Source organism: Pundamilia nyererei, unplaced genomic scaffold (genome assembly GCF_000239375.1).
Source record: "Pundamilia nyererei isolate P.nyererei 1_Seehausen unplaced genomic scaffold, PunNye1.0 scaffold00009, whole genome shotgun sequence".
Taxonomy (NCBI): domain Eukaryota; kingdom Metazoa; phylum Chordata; class Actinopteri; order Cichliformes; family Cichlidae; genus Pundamilia; species Pundamilia nyererei.
In genome coordinates this window covers 135,673-152,642 of record NW_005187410.1, presented here as the reverse complement: position 1 = coordinate 152,642, position 16,970 = coordinate 135,673, and the positions used below count along the sequence as shown (strand labels likewise).

General features: G+C 38.3%; 1 protein-coding gene across 2 annotated transcripts; it reads right to left on the bottom strand.

Annotated features, from left to right (window-relative positions):
* Window positions 1-396: 396 nt before the first annotated feature.
* On the bottom strand, window positions 397-16,181 carry ccdc138 (coiled-coil domain containing 138). 2 transcript variants are annotated; one of them, XM_005723248.1, is made up of 15 exons: window positions 15,854-16,181; window positions 15,430-15,469; window positions 14,549-14,651; window positions 14,363-14,457; window positions 14,070-14,233; window positions 13,770-13,907; window positions 13,465-13,584; window positions 13,039-13,116; window positions 12,702-12,821; window positions 12,056-12,184; window positions 11,788-11,904; window positions 9,900-10,077; window positions 6,688-6,861; window positions 2,252-2,390; window positions 397-989 (listed from the first exon to the last, which is right to left on the bottom strand). In XM_005723248.1, exons 1-15 carry the CDS (start codon window positions 15,932-15,934, stop codon window positions 863-865), a joined length of 1,803 nt encoding a protein of 600 aa, XP_005723305.1. In that variant the 5' UTR covers window positions 15,935-16,181; the 3' UTR covers window positions 397-862. The 2 variants fall into 2 exon arrangements, with proteins under 2 accessions (XP_005723305.1, XP_005723306.1); XM_005723249.1 differs by having other exon boundaries at window positions 14,363-14,451; window positions 15,854-16,180.
* Between the last annotated feature and the right edge of the window lie 789 nt (window positions 16,182-16,970).

Here is a 16,970-nt window from a genome sequence, read left to right as displayed (position 1 = left end):
TACCAGTGAATCAAATCATGTGCAAATTTAAATCATTTTTTTGGGGTTTACAAAGAAACCCAATGACAGAGTACATGGTAGTCTATATCTTACAATAAACACGTGATTTAAGAACACAAATCTTTCATTCCAAAAACCTAACCTGAGCAGAAGTCTGCACTTTAACAAACGTAATTAATTGGGGATTTGCTTTGCGGATATTAAAAAACCTGCATGTATAACCTTTAAATTCACCAAAGAATGACTCAATTATATTTGAAATATCAGCTGTAATTGCTCCAGTGCGTTCCATCAACCACCACTAGCGCATCTCATATTGAGACTATTACTCTCTGTCAACTCAGACTTGCTCTGGAACAAAGAAATGAGACAAGTTTATACAAAACACAGGGGGGGTGGGGGGGTTCAGTACTTCATGTGCCATCCAAACTTAATATGCTTCAGTTCTTTTTGTTTATTGCCATTAAACCATTTTACAGTCACAACCTCTCTTGGCAAGAGTGACACTCACTTTTATATGGAAAAATGGGTTTATGATCTCCAAAAAAAAGAACAATTTGCATTTTGGAAAACGAAAAATATGGGTCAGAGACTTAAAACATACACAGCTTTAAATCAAAGTGCTTATGACAAATAAAATACAAACACTTCATTGTATTACTAATAAAGAAAGCATGTCTCCAGTTATAATCTGAGGTAAACCAGGGTGGAGCTGCTGTTTTCATGTACTTTTGAAGTTTAAGCAAATCTTTCAAAAAGAAGAAAAACCCCCAAACAGAATCCAGGGAAAGTGTTGAAATAGTGAAGGAGAAGGGATGTCATCTTGAATAAGTCTCTGCAGACCAACACGATGAGAATTGTATTATTTAATGTTGTGGAGGATCGATCTAAGGTTCAGGCAGAGGAAAGCGTGTGTGTTTTTGGTTTTGTGATGCAGCTCTTCTATTTGGAGATGCAGGGAGGAAAGTTCAAACAGATGATGGTTCTTCCTGGAAAAAGTTAAAAAAGAAAATGAAAAACAAAGTGTTTGTCTCTACCTGCTGTGAACAAAGTCCATTACTGTGCTGTTTCAAATTTCACATTATGTCTCTAGCCTCCAATGTTGCATATCAAAAATACAAATTAGTGCTCCATGGCACGACATAAGACGTTTTGGGACATTGTTTAGGTTGTTTGATTAGACTGCTAATATGCTAAATGCTAGCAAACATATCCCTTAAAATCTAGTAATGTGAAAAGGTCTTAAAAATCAATATTTGTTATGACCAAATGTATTATTCGACACAGCCTGAGCTTTTATAGCCAAGCTTTGTTGTAATTTCTTTCAGTTATCTTCGGTAATAGTTCTCCAACATTGAATGCGCTTCTTGAAGCACAATCAAAGCTCTTCTTTGGATGTTGGCGGCATTTTGTTCCATGTTCAAAATGATCCCACACCACTTCAATAATGTTGCGGTCTGGGCTCTGAAGAGGCCAGTGCATAACTGACAGTGTTTGATTGTGTCACTTTCTATTGAGGTGTACTTTTAGTACACTGGCAGTGTATTTGGGATCACAAGCTAAAATGCAACCCCAAACCATGACAAAGCCATTATACCTTCCTCCCAACCTACTTCATACAGACTCATGATGATTTGAACCAAACATTTCGAATTTTGAAATGAGAAATTTTATGAAAGACTCCATAAAACTTTTGCTACTGATCTCCAACCCAATAAATAAAAGAAAACATTCCTCTAAAAATGGTGCAGTATTAGGACTGGACTGAAAAAGAGTGAAAGAGCATCCAATATCCAGGGTAAAAACAAAAAGCTGTGACCTGAAGCTGTGCAAAGGATGAACAAATCCATGTTGAAAATGCAAAGACAAATCTCGTGTATTCCTGGAGTAAGTCGTGACAATCCACAAAATAAATGTTGCAAAACATGTTCACTTCCACTAAATCTTCTATTCAAATGCTGATTGGCTATTAAATATTTCTATCCATGAAGTCAAACGTAAACACATGAATCCAAGCAGGCAGGTAGTTTTTAGCCACGCCCAGAGAAATGCTTCCATGTTTAATAGCAGCCTCGCCTCTGTCAGTGCGCCCCAGGGTGGCTGTGGCTACAATGTAGCTTGCCATCACCAGTGTGTGAATGTGTGTGTGAATGGGTGGATGACTGGATATGTAAAGCGCTTTGGGGTCCTTAGGGACTAGTAAAGCGCTATATAAATACAGGCCATTTAATATGGACATCACTGTGTCTACCTGATGTTGGAGAGCTTCTGCAGAAGGATGGAGAACTTCTCCAAAGATGGGAGGTCCAGATGAGGGTTTTTAAGAAGCAAGAAGGATGTTTGGAAAAACTCTTCACAGCTACATGCATCCAGAAAGGAATTTAAGTAGCCTATGAGCACAACAACAAAAGCAAAGAGAACAGGATATTATCAAGGCAATCAATTCTGATGATCTGCAACACATTTTATTCAATGTCAAAACTTCTAAAGAGATGGGAATTATCATCTTAATTTTGCCAGCAAGAAAACTACACGAACACACCAACAAACCATGAATAACACAGAAAAACAGGAACACATATGCTGGTCAGAGTGTCTCTTAGAACATTGTATTTCCATATTGTCACTTTTAACTTTGACCTCAAACCTCAAACATACACAAACTCACACAGGGAGATGAAACAAAGGACAACAACACCAGTGCACACAGATGGGAGCTGTAGATCTCTTAAATTAATAACAGCAAACGTTGACCTTAAAATGAAGACTATTTCGAGTAAACAAACATTTGTTTCTGCTAAAAGTCACATTCCTGCTCCTTGAAAAAGTAGCTGTTTGTTAAAACACACATGCAGCGAGGGAATACAATCTGAGCAACAGAGGGACTTTTTTTGGCTGGTGAAGCAGCGCCACTGGCATCAAATCACAGCGGAAGATGGATGGGGAAGAATAGCACTGGGCTTAGATAAGAAAGGATCAGACAGATAGAAAGATAATATGACAAAGATAAGAAGGGAAACATGGATTGGTCAGTCTTTTTCCAACAATATCTTACCCTCAAAATCACTATGGATAACTATGGTAAAATGAATACTACTGGTATTCATTTTACAGCTTATAGGTACATTTGACAAATTTCAAATTTAAGCATTTTTAAACTGCCTTTAACTCCAGACTTTTAATGTAAGCTTAAACATGGCCCACACAGACAAACATAATCCACCAGTGAAGCAGAAGGTACAAGGCTCCAACTAATTATATGTTTCAATAAGACAATTATTTTTAATATAGTCAAATCAAATGTAGAATAAACAGTGTTATCACCAAAACTCCCCAAGGTCCTGTTATTTAAAGCTATGCTGGGTTAATAGTTGAAAAGATTGAGTTACTGGTAGGGAATGTGACTACCTCTGTACAAGAAGAGGCGATTTGACCACAGATGTTTGGTACATTTGTGTATAAATGGACCTTTTTACATTTTTTTTATTTTTATTGCTAACCTTAAGGTGTAAACCTTTCCCCCTCTTCCTCAGCCCTTTTCCATCTCCCCTCATTACTGCTTGTAAAACAGAATAATTAGCAAGTCTCGCAAGGCTTACAATCCCCTTGAAACACACAAATATCTGCACACACATACAAACACACAGACCTCAGTCCCCAGTCGCCTCTGGCATATGGTCCTGCTGTTTATTAGTATGCAGCAGTTTAAATGATACGGCTCATAACCCTGCTGAACTCACCCTTCCATGAAAACACACTGCAGCTGGTATCTTAACCTTGTCCACCTCCATCTACTCTTTTGTCTTCCAATAAGTAAGACAGAAAGTGGTAGGGGTCCAAGGTTTTATGACCACGATTTCCAGATCTATTGCCTGACCACTAGTTATGATTGATCTAAGTTCAGAAAGAAAAAAAAAAAAAAAAACAACGTAATTTTTCACATGTGGTTTTTATGTGGGGAATATATGGAGTGATACACCAGGAGGGCTGTTTTAACTCAAAGAAAATTGTGATATTCAAAGCAGTCTATAAATCAGGGCTAGCAAAGTAATCACAGCAGCTTTGTCAATCAAAACCAGTTTTTAGGCAATATGAATTATACAGTTTTAAATTTGGCTCATAAGCTGGATAAAACTTGAACCATCCATTTAAAAAGTTGTTTTCAAAGAAGTCAGCAGAATCTAAATAAAAGAGAATGCAATATGTTTTAAAAAATGAACTCTACATTTTATTGGAAATGGTGAAAATATAAATGTGCTTATTTTAAATTGAATTAAAATAACCTTTTTAGGAAAGTCAGGAGAGGGACTTCTTTACCAATGTGTTGCATCACTTCTTTTTTTTTTTCTTTTTTGCTTAAAGCCTTTGGGAACAGAAAAGACCGACTACTACCATCTCGAAACATGTTTTATACACAAGCTTCCTGTGTTGTTTCCTCCAACTGTAATGAACAAATTGTACACTTTTAGAAAACTCATCCTATAATAGTAATAGGAAAATGCACTTTCTATATGAAAAACAGTTGTGGTCAGAGGTTTACATACACTCATCTTGGACATGAATTTCATGGTAATTTGAGTCTTTCAACCCCTACCAGCATTTCGTTAATTGTCCATCAGGACCCCTGACCACTCTTTTTGGACTTTTTGGACATTTAATTGGGTCGTTTTACTGGGACAGACTCTGCTTTAAAGCATAATCTAAATTTTCAACACGGTTGACATTGGAGCTTTCCAGCAGCTGAAAATGTGCATGCTTTATCCATTCCAAAACCAATTTTGATGTGTGTTTGCGATCATTGTCATGTTGGAATACCGAGACACGTCCAGTTTTAAATGTGTAGCTGCTGAGTTCAGAAGAAGTTGAAGAATTCGGATGTAGCCCTTAATTTTCATGATTTCACCCACTTCCTAAAATGTACCAGTACCACTGACCACACAACAGCCACAGAGCATGATACCACCACCACCATGCTTGACAGCTGGTACAGTGCTTTTTGAAAGCCTGACATTTACTGAGGTCTTTAGTGCCTTCTTTGTTGGCCAACACCCTCTCAAGTCCAATATAAAACCAACTTTACTGTGGACAGGGGCACTGGTGTTCCAACAGTTTCCAATTCCTTCCAAGCTTGAGCCTTGGTTGTTCCTGAGCCTCATCTAAGGGTAAGAATTTAGGTGTTCTCTCCAAGACCTTGGCAAATTGGTGACACATCTAAACAACTCCTATGCAATTGTTTAGAAATGGCTTCAAGTGCCCTTCCCAACTTGTGTAAATCTATTGGTCAATCAATTGGTAAAGCTGGTAAAGAGAAACTACCAGTTATAGTCCATCATGATCACTATTGAGATGTTAAAAGGCCTTAAAAGATTGAGCCAGTATATATACACTTTTGACTCTGTGTGGATTAGAGAGAAAAAAAAAGACTTGTATTATTGCTTTTTAAGCACTCAATCTTTGTTAAATAATTAATTGTTTACCAATATTATGGGATGTCCATACAGGAAGTCATTCTTTCACTGGGCATTGGTTTGTAGCTAATTATTGGTCCTGGACATTCCAAGGTCCAGTTGCCTAGGTAACTCTCTAATGTCTTTACCACCCTGTAACATTTCAATCAACAGTAGCCCTCACTATGATTAGTAGTTACTTTAAAGTTTCACCTTGAAGTTCAGAAAAGTTTCACTCAGAACATGCTCACTTTGTGTTTGTCTGTGGTTATTTTGCTTGTCATTGCTTGGAGTTGGTGAATGCCAGTGACGGTCTATGGTTTCATGTTGCTGCCCCTTGCTTCCCTTGTGAATGTTCTTTTAAAATATAATTGCTGATACCTTTAAAGAAACTATTCTGGATTAAGAAAAACAAAAACAACACCCCAAACAAATCAAGGACCACCTCAAACAGCATTAAACTGTCAGATAACAGAGCATCAATAGATTTTAATATCTTCTAACATTGTGCAAATACCAAGTATCTTAGATTTAAGAATGTTTTCAATTGTGAAATTGTTTTTGTTATCACTGTAGTGTAAGGTACAATCATTTAAATAAATAGACTACAGTTATTCACATTAACAGATAGTATTCATGTATCAAATTCCCACTTTTTAATTATTTCCTGGGGTGAGTGATACCAATGACTGAATGGTAAATGGACTGGTTCTCATACAGCGCTTTTTAACTCTGAGAACTCAAAGTGCTCTATATAAACTTGCCTCATTCATCCATTCATACAAGCACTTTATTTCTATGCTTTTTCTACCCAAGTGCTTTCTATCTAACATTCCCACATATTCATACTCTGGTGGATGCATCAGAGAGAAACTTGGGGTTACTACCATGCCCAAAAACATTTGGCATGCAAAACGTCTTGCTACTCAATGCAAATCTACTACTACTACTACTACTGCTACTCAGCAGGCACACGTATCAACATTCATGAACTGATCAGCATTGACCCTTTTAGGTTAAATGTACCAGAAGGACGCTGCAGAAGTTGCAGAAACTGTGAGTCACCACATTATATTCACTAAAAATAGGAAAAATAAAATTACAATGGAAGCCAAAGCCTTTTACTGTAACCCTGTCTTTGCTCTGAGCTGCATTGAAAAAAACAAAACAAAACAAAAAAAAAAACACCACGCCATAACCATTAATCTAAAAGTGTTTACCACAAAACAAGCCTACTTACAGGACTCCTCACTGAGTTTCATCAGAATGTCTATAGGCATGTTGAGCCCTGTGCGACTCCCCTGAAGCACTGAAAGCAGCCTCTGCACTCCTCCATAGTGGATGAACAGCCCTCGATTCTCCTCATTCATCAGTTCTATATAGAGACTTTCAAGTGCCTGGGACAGCACATCAGCTGCAAATGACAAGAGTAAAGTATTAACAGTCAAAAACACTCCAGGTGTCTAGATGAAAATGACACATTTCTTTCAGTTGAAATTATAGTCTTAAAATATATAAAAATAATATGTTGTTTTGTTTTTTACATTTAAAGTAGCTGTTTTTGTTATTTTAATTTTTCCCCCCCAATAATTTTAAAAATAATAATAACAATTATATTTAATGGTATTACTAACGATTTTTAATATATTTACATACATACATGTTTTTTTCAAATACATGTTTATCATGTTAAAAGGGTAACAGTGGAAGATCTCATTGAATTTTGTTTGAAGGTTTCTACGTGTTCATTTCAAGCTCGGAGACCTCTCGATAGCCTAGCCCCCACCATTTTCATTGTTTTCTGTTCTTGCTGAGAATTATACATACATAAAAACAGCTTGTACAAACTGTAAAGTTAATTAAAAGAAAACAAAACAACATGCAAATGTTTATAAGTCTTGGGATATTGTATTGAGAGGTCCAGTGAACAGCTACAAAATGCACTTCAATCACATCTTTGCTGTTATAAAATCCATTGTTGTACAAAAACATAAAAATTCTGTATTTGTCCAAATACTTATGGTTCTAACTGTATGATTACTTATTTGAGGTTAGATTACTCACTGAGGCAGAGACCTTTCTTAGTGTATCCCTTTGCATTAGATGCATTACACATGGAAAGTACTCATTCACCAGCTGTTTCCTATCTTCTCCCACTTAACTCACAACTTTCCACTGTACTTTGGATGTAATGGCTACAGTCCTCTGACAAAGTTATTTTCAGATTTCCAAAAGCTTCATATTTTACCTGACATATGATAAAGGCCAAGCTTTGTTAGTTTAAGTGCCTGAGTTTGGTATATATAAAAATGAGCAATTAGCAAAGGAGAAGAAATATCTCTTTATTACAGTCAATTTGGCTCCTCAACAATCCACAAGGAAAAAAAACAAACAAACAAAAAAAAAAAAAAACTAAACCTGGTAGGCAGATTGACAGAAAACAGTCTGCACTGATGTGCTGAGGGAGCCCTCAAGCAGACGGAAGGTCATTTTAGAAAAGAGTTTCATAAAATATGTCAGGATTTGTCAGGTTTGTGGGCTGAACTCAGAGAGCCAACCAAGATTTATAGTGTGGAAGGGCAAAGAGCTCCTTGCCTCTTTAAAATATTTGCACGTAACGGAAGAGGGCCAAGAACCTAAAGCAATGCTAGCAGCTCTGTGATCTGAGGATTTTCCTTATCAAACCCAGCCGAGAGTTTAGATCCAAAACTATCACTCACTGTCAATATATAAACTGTGGATGGAAGAATAACATGTTAGTGTAACATGATGTCAATATCCCAACATTTAGCAAGAAATGTTTACCAGTCTACTGTCTTAGTTAAGCTTTGTTTAGGAACAAACAGAAATCGTGTAAACCCATCCAGCAGTTTAATATTTAAGTCTGCACTCAGACACCAAACCCTGACCCAGGTTCAACTATATAGAGCCAGGCATATCTTCTAATTATCTCAGAAAAGACAGTAGTTACTTATATTTTTTTCTCTTTCTTATTTTACTGGTTGCAAAAATTGTCACACTTATTTCTCTGAGCTCTGATGGGCTGAGACGCTAACCGTGTCTGCACTCGGAACTGAGCTGTTAGTGATGCATATGTAGTAGAAGTATAACTTGACAGAAAAAAAGCTTTTAAACCTCATTTAGGACCAAAAATGTCAAAGTTTTATGTATTTTTTGTATCATTCATTTCCTTGGAAAATTAAATGTGACCACTGATTCTATATATGCAGATTTTATATCCTAGTGACCAGTCAGTTAAAGTTATCGCTCTCCATTCATCTTTGTTTAAAAATAACATTCAAAATAACTGTCCAGCATTGTTAATGACATAGCTGCTGAGTGCTGACACTTGCTTCTAAAAGGAAACTTCAGGGCTGGCTACCTCTGAATGGCAATGGATAACAACTGGTGTGCCTAACAATGCTTTAGACTGCAGTACTGCTTTACAATACAACACAATTTTTGCAATGGAACTCAACTCAAAGACAATATTATATGTTGTTAAGGTAATTGATGATAATAAATATCATGTCTTTGGTACTTCTAATCATGACAGTGAATGCAGTCTACCAAACATGTCCATTATTTAATCTCTGCATTTATTTCAAAGTATGGTCCCATGCTTTAAATCAGAGCATAGCATCAAGTCAGTTATACTTCCAGAATATTGATCTGGTCATTTAAGTAGCAGAGCGGGGTTGTTAATCAGTCTCACCTGCTTCGGTGTTAATGGCATTAACAGCAGATGCACTAGAGCAGGGTTGGGCAATTCCAGGCCTCGAGGGCCGGTGTCCTGCAGGTTTTAGATCTCACCTTGGGTCAACACCCCTGAATCACATGATTAGTTCATTACCAGGCCTCTGGAGAACATGTTGAGGAGCTAATTTAGCCATTTAAATCAGCTGTGTTGGTTCAAGGACACATCTAAAACCTGCAGGGACACTGGCCCTTGGGGCCTGGAATTGCCCACCCCTGCACTAGAGACACAATAATTGGGCAACCTGCAAAACAGTAATGGTTTTACAGGTGGAGGCCTCTGCCTTTTTTCCCCCAACCATCTTTTTAATGTATTTTCTCATTAGTTTTGCATTTGGCTAGGGTTAGTCTCACTATTGGTAGCATGATGAAGTTGCACAGATAGTACAACTCCTTCTAGGATGGCACATCAATATGTCCCTATTGCCAGAAGATTCACTGTTGCTTCCAGCACAGTCTCAAGAGCATGGAGGAGACTCCAGGAGAAAGGCAGTTACTCTAGGAGAGCTACACAGGGCTGTAAAAGATACTTAACTCATCCGCAAGAATGGCATCTGCTCCTCTGAGGAAGATACCATTCTTGTATCTATCTATCTATCTATCTATCTATCTATATATATACACACATATATATATATATATATACACATACATACATACATATACATACACATACACACGTGTTTTCATTAATACCTTGTGTGATGGTGCTGAAGATAATGAGGACAGAAAGGATCCGTGTATGAGGACAAGGGCTTCGGTAAAGGGGCCAACTTCCAGCTGCTTCAGAGCATTTCATAGGGTGATCTGAATCTTCTGCAGGCTTTGACACTTCCTCTCCTATCCATTGCAGAGTAGCAGATGGTGCTACATGCTAGGCAAAATATACAGAAACACACACTCAGATGCTCTGGCCATTGCGCAATATTAGCAACTGTGCCTGCAATCATTCACTTTTGTTATATAACTGTCAAAACAGAAATTACATGCCTACAATGATCTTCATCAAATGCTAGTGTATAAAATACAAGGTCAGCCTGACAGGGAGCCAGCAGGCTTCTTCTGCAACTTTTCCATAACTGATGGATCTAATAAATCAGCACAGTAAACTACAGCTACTATCCAAGATTTATGTATTTTGAAAGCTGAAGAGCTGGTGGTCTTTCCCTTTCCCCAAGGTCTCCACTGGTTCACCAAGAACCCTCATCTTAAAGTCATCTCTGTTTCTCCATCTATGTGTTTTGGCTCAAAGCCAGTTGGTATTCATCATATAAAGGGAACACGTTATTTAGCAATAAGGAAGCAAGTGGTTTAACGGGCCCAAGCTCCCTGTAGCAGGACTAGTGACAAGGACTTAAGGCTGGAAGATTGGACACGGTAGAAAGTAAGTGGATAAGGACAGTTGGTGTAGGCTGAACCCAAGCTCATAGCTGGGACTGAGGCCAGATGACTGGCAGCTGGTAAGGACTTCATACGAGCATGAAAATTGCAGTCCAAGTCTGCAAATGGGATTGGGCCACGGTTTAATAATGTCTCACATTCAGATAGCAATTGCTGATATACAATGTTTGTTATCTAGGACTCTTGAGGGGCTTGTGGCCAGATAAGGAGAAGGACACACACCCTTATCAGAGCCACAAAAACGGCGACAGCCTGCTCAAATGTCTAGACTCTGTCTGACACACATACAGGCAGGGGACTTCAGAAAACCAAGCATCTCATGTAAACACAAGATGAAACTCGACAGGACTACCAAACAAGAAAGCCTTCCTTAGTGTGAAGGGAGATGTAGCGATAAAGTGGATATCCCCCGCTTGAAGTCGATGTGTACCTCTGATGTGTGGGGAGGGAAAAACTGTGTCAACTTTAGAGCCAGCCTCATGTTTTGAAATGAGGTCCAGCAGCTTTCTGCTAGCAGAATAACACTCAGCTTTATAAAGGCTGATGAAATATGAATGAGCCAGGCCAAAGAATTACCTGCATCTTGTTATAGATTGTAATCTCACCCTGCTGTGTTCTTACTTTCTAAAAGCAAAGCTTATCTAATAACAGGAATAACACTGCTGCTGAAAAGTGTCCAGAAGCAATGTTTTAGGAATAAAGCGGCTGTTACTTAGATTAATGTCCTTTCAGGCAGCTATGCGGGAGATTTAGTTTTTAAACAGTGGCAGATCATATAAACAAGATGCAGCCCATTTTGTCTTTCTTGCAGAAAAACAAACCATCCCCCCTGAAGGTCACTGTCTTGGCATCGTTTTTTCAGCACTGGCTTGTTTGCTCACAGTGAACACACGCTTAAAATTTTCATGAAAAAGAATAGTGACTGTGTTAGACTTTGTTTATAATGATCTCAGCCAGAGCTTAAATAGTCATAGCGTAACATTTCTTTCAACAATCCAACAAGAACATTTCCTAATAAATATCATGCATGGCCAAAGGTTTAATTATTATTTTTTTTAGCTGAATTCCGGTAAAAATGTCATGCTCCACATGTCCATAATATAATACAGTAAGTTCCTTGGTGCATCTAAAAATTACCTGCTCTAAAAACACAGCTTGCTCACAGAAATAATATTATCTTTACCTGCCTGCTGTTGTCCAAGTGTTTCAAAGCAGAGTAAATGAGGCGAAGCAGGTTGAGGAGGAGCTTAGGTTCTGACAAAGGAGTGTGATGAAGCTGGTCTGCTAATAACGGCAGCACCTAAGAAACCCAAGATAAGTTATGTCTAATCAAACTCTGTCCGTGTCTCATCATCTCCTGCTTTTTTGTTGTTGTGAGACCAACTGTGTGTGTTGGAATAGAGCCGGGAAGAAATGCAAAGATCAGAGCAAAGCTGCATTGAGCACACCACCTTGAGGCATCTTTCGCTGAGCAGAACCTCTGAACACCGGCCTACACCTTCCACTTTGTTTTCTGTTACATCAAGCACCCACTCCAGCAGAAAGGCCATGAGCTTCAGTGGAGAGGGAGTTACGCTGCCCTGACGGAAGAAGGGTGAAAAATAAGTTACAGTTGCTGTGTTTATTAGACCTCTCCCAGCTCAAATATAATGCAAAGAAAAAGTGTTAAAAAAGAAAATAAAGCAATAAAAGTTTGACAAAACCAGCTTTCTCAGCAGGGATATAACTGTATCCAACTCCGTATATCTATCTTCATCAATAGCAGTGATGATAACTTAACATAATCACAAACTATGATTTATCATGTCAGTTGGAAGTATGCGTGTGGTTTGTGGAGAAGGGCTGTTGTACCATTTCCTTTCCGGGTATATGTAAAGAGCAGTGTTAGTGTTTGTCTAACCACACTAAACCATGTGCAGCGTTTTTCACTAAACACATTAACGATAGATTAAGTAACATGGCTGTAATTAGAGGAAATCTGTAAATCCTGCTGATTGGTAGTACATTTAACTGTTAAACAAACAACCCCCCGGTCCCACTCCCACACACAGAGACGCACGCACACACACAGAGATGCACTCTGAGTAGATGAAGTACCTTGTTGTTGGGTTTTCCAGAAGCTGTTGCTTTCGCCTTGTTGCATGGCTTAAAACACTCGGTACTCTTAATAGTCCCTTTGTTGCAGCTTCTTGTTGCTAAATTGTGCTCATATTTCCTCTTAAAATAATAATAAAAAAAAAAGCCAAAAAAAGTAAATGTCAATATCTGTTTTGTCTATTTACTAAAGATAACAGATATCAGAATGGCCTCCTTTATTCAACTCTCATTATTTAGATGCTGAAAACTGATTGTGAGACTAAACTTCACAACTTTAAGGCTTTTCATATAAAACATGAAGGAACGGCCTTTTCTGCACTGATATATTTGTTGTTACCTGAAGATTTTCAAGCCGAGCCTGCACCCTCTTGGATTGGCTCTCCAGCCTCTTATTTCGTTCACCGATCTCATTCAACTGTTGATTTGAAAAAAGAAAAAAAAAGACAATGACTATCAGTGCGCTGTTGCAATATAAATTCCCCAAAAGCACTTAGATCAACAAAACAAGTGTAGACAAAGCAATCTTAATACACTGTCGTATTAGTGAACTTCCAGATATCTTATGTTGTAGCGCCCTCCTCTGGATCAACAAGCTACTGGCTTGGTAAGAAAACTTTAACTTCATTTTTGGGAACATTTGAATGGTAATTTTGAAGATGCCATCATCTTCATTTTGAATATGACATTCAAAAGTTGGAAATAATCATGCTTATGAAATGTTCAGACCTAGATTAGAAATTTTACAAATGCAACCAATTCCAACCTGCTTCTTCATGTTATCATTGAGCTCCTTGATTGTCTCGAAATTGCTTTTAAGCCTCTTGTTTTCTTTGTTTCTCTCTCGAAGAAGGTCCTGCAGCCGGCTCAGTTCATGCTGGTGTTTCTGGTGAGATGCACACATAACTGAACATTCACACAAAATGAAGATAGCAGTGACACCTTATGGAATAATCCATGACCTGTAAGTGCATGGATAGTTATGTAGAAGGTGGAAGGAAAGGGAACTATGTGTGGTGAAGAACACGTCCCTTCTTTTTAATGTAATATGATGTTTTATTCGTGTCAAACCTCCTCTATAGTCACAATGCGACTGTGGACCATCTCTTTCATCCCAGCCAGCTTCAGCAAAGCCTCTTCTTGCCGTTTTAGCCTCCTTTCTCTCTCATGCAGTTCTCTCTCCCGCTGCTGCTGATTTTGTCGCTCTGCCTGTGAACACACAAATGCATGCCGAGTCTACAGCTTCAGCACAACAAAAACCGAAATACCTAACATGCCATGTTTGTAAGGTTTCTTCATTTTAATTGATTGAGCAATTCTGGACATAGAGCTTTATTTATTCTATTATGAGAGGAAGAAATATGTGTAAACCTTTAGCTGTTTGTGTATGGTCATCATTTCATGGTAAATCTTGACTAGTGCAAAGGAAGATGAGTCACATGAGTTGGGAAACTGGAAATCCCACTGCAGCTCTTTGTCACTCTCAGCTTCCTGGGACCCAGAGCTACCATCCAGATAGGAAGGCAAGGTCACATCTGGACAAGAGTATCAAGTTATTAAAAGAAAACTTTAAATCAACTTAGGATATAATTTCAGCTTCTGAGTGAAGCAGAAAACATTTGCCTTGGCAACAAAGTTGACTACTACCTGTGAAACACACATACCCATTTCTGTAAACAGCACCTGAGACTCCTGAAGTGGGACTACTGTGGAGTCTGCACTCAGGTCCTCATTGTTGCCATGCAAACTACAACTGTGCCAAATTAAACCAAACACAACCACATACAGGTTTTGCTCAAAGAAGTCATCATTAACATGCAAACACTTCCATGGTGTTACTGATCACTTACTGCTCAGGATGATTGGCGACTGCTTTGAACAGTTCATGCAAAGCTCTGTTGTAGCATTTCAACTCTTTGGACCCACCAGTCAAAACAAGTCTTTGTGCAAAGTCTAAAAAAAAAAAATTATTAAAAATAATAATTCTAGTCATTCAATAATTTCTTTAATTTGTGTAGCACTGTCCGTACATGTGATGTGGCAAGTGGAATATGTGGTCTAACTTTAGAAATGTGTCCAAAATGGAAAAACTAGCTCTCAGTGAGATTTTATATCAGCAATTGGCAATTTGTTTTCTCAAGGGCCCACATGAGATTGTTGTAGGCGGCCGCACTAACGAGCTGAACTCAATTCTGCTAAATATGAATTTTAGCTCTTTATAAGCTTTCCCATGAATGCCTCCAGAGCAGCGCCAGTTTCCCATGTGACCCTTGGGAAAATCAACCGCCCACTCCTGTTTTAGAGCTTCAGTAATTTGCTTAGACAAGTTGAATGTTTTTCAAAACACCAAATTTTTTTGCAATGGGACAATTGCGCTTGAAATTTCTTTTAAAGAAAGCTGGGCTACCAGCTGCAGTAGCTCTATATACTTTGTTTCACTTAAAAAACAAAAACAAGAAAACAAAAACAACAATGTAATTTCCCCAAGACTCTCTGAACTTTTGCATTTTGTTATGTACAGAACATTGCAACCCACTGTGTCAACAGTAGCATTTGGGGCTTGCTTTTAAGCTTTTCACCATTTTTAAAATAGAAAAAAAAGCTATAATTCAATAATATCATGTTAACCAGTGAAGACAAATGTGGTGTGACGTGCAATATTTAATAAATATATAACGCTTAAAGATCTGTTGGAACCCAAAAGGGCATGTGACACCCAGACTACACTTACCATCACTGGTTCCTGTGGTAGTTCCCTTTGGAGGTAGAACCTTAAAGACAGTGCAACATGTTTTAGAACATAGGTGCAAAAAGACAAAATGTCATATAACTATTTGTCAAATAACGTGGCGACTACTCTTACACGAAGCCTACATACACAGCTGGTAAACCAGAAATACAGAGGCTCGGTGTTCAACTAGCTACACGTTAACCTAGTCTGTTTCTTATGAATTTAGATACAGGGATGGGAGACCAGATATTAATGATTTAAACGCGTAGGTTAACGTACATTTAACCAGTAGTAACTATGTAAACAAGCTTGGTAAACGTCGGTCGGAGAACAAACAGAAGAATGGACAGGCAACTTTTGCACAGGGTAGCGTTTCCAAGATACTGCACCACAAAACTTAACTGTGTACTTCAAATTGTCAAACCTGCTTCCTCCTCTCCAAATATTGCTGCCCAGGCTTTTCCACTGTGTTATTCAAGTCGGCATCCTTGAAATGTTGGTTCATAGCTACTATTACTGTGATTAGAATCTTCCTCCTCTTCACTTTTATCCCACGAGTTTACGTAAAATAAAAAATAAAACCAACTTCCGGTTAAAACTTTCGAATTAAAACCTCTTCATATCATGGATAAAGGTACTTTTTCTGAGCTGGTATTCTGTAAAGTCGTAACATGTTCGACATTACTGGTGGCATGTTGGAAAACTTCCTTAACCAACCGTGTTCGCTAACTTTAAAGCACCATCCAAAATTTGGCGGATGATTAATCACGTGATGCATTTTCTTCAACGCCACCAGCGCTGTTTAGTGGGGGACAATGGCGCCAGCTAGTGGCTTTTAAATGTAATCCATATGGGGCAGACAGGTATAACAGTGTAGCTGCAAGGAGCAGAGGCAGTGAAGGTGGATGAGTTTAAATACCTGGGGTCATCCAAGCAGGTGAAGGAGAGAGTGCAGGCAGGGAGGAGTGGAGAGGACAAAAGGAAGACCTATGAGGAGTCGCATGGATGTAGTGCTGAGGACATGCAGAGGGTTGGTGAAACAGAGGGGCATGCTAGGAATAGGGTAAAATGGAGGCAAATAATCCTCTGTGGTGATCTCTAAAGGGACCAGTCGAGAGAAGAAGAAGAAGAATATTGCTCCAAATAAAAAGAGAGAAGTACAGGACTATAAGTGACAGCAGGTGCGGAGGATGAATGTATGATTAGCATAGTCATCAGTGACTCTAATTTCTCCAGCAGTGTGTAGTCATTTGATCCACCCTTTCTGTGTTCACTAGTTTTAGGCTAATGCAAACAGTAAAGCACAATTTTTTCAGTAGCTTTTTAAAAAAAATCAACAAAGCTTATCAAAGTTGTTTTTATTCAGCAATTTAGTGTAATCGTGTATAAGTCAATCCTCTAAAGCCCTTCAAAAATCAAGTACATTTGACATAACTCCTCTCTTATTACTTGCCTTTAAATCGCAATATTTGGCTTAAAAAGCTAAATTTTATACAGTGTACGTTTCATCTAGATTCAGTTTTGGATTGCCTGAGGTGAGA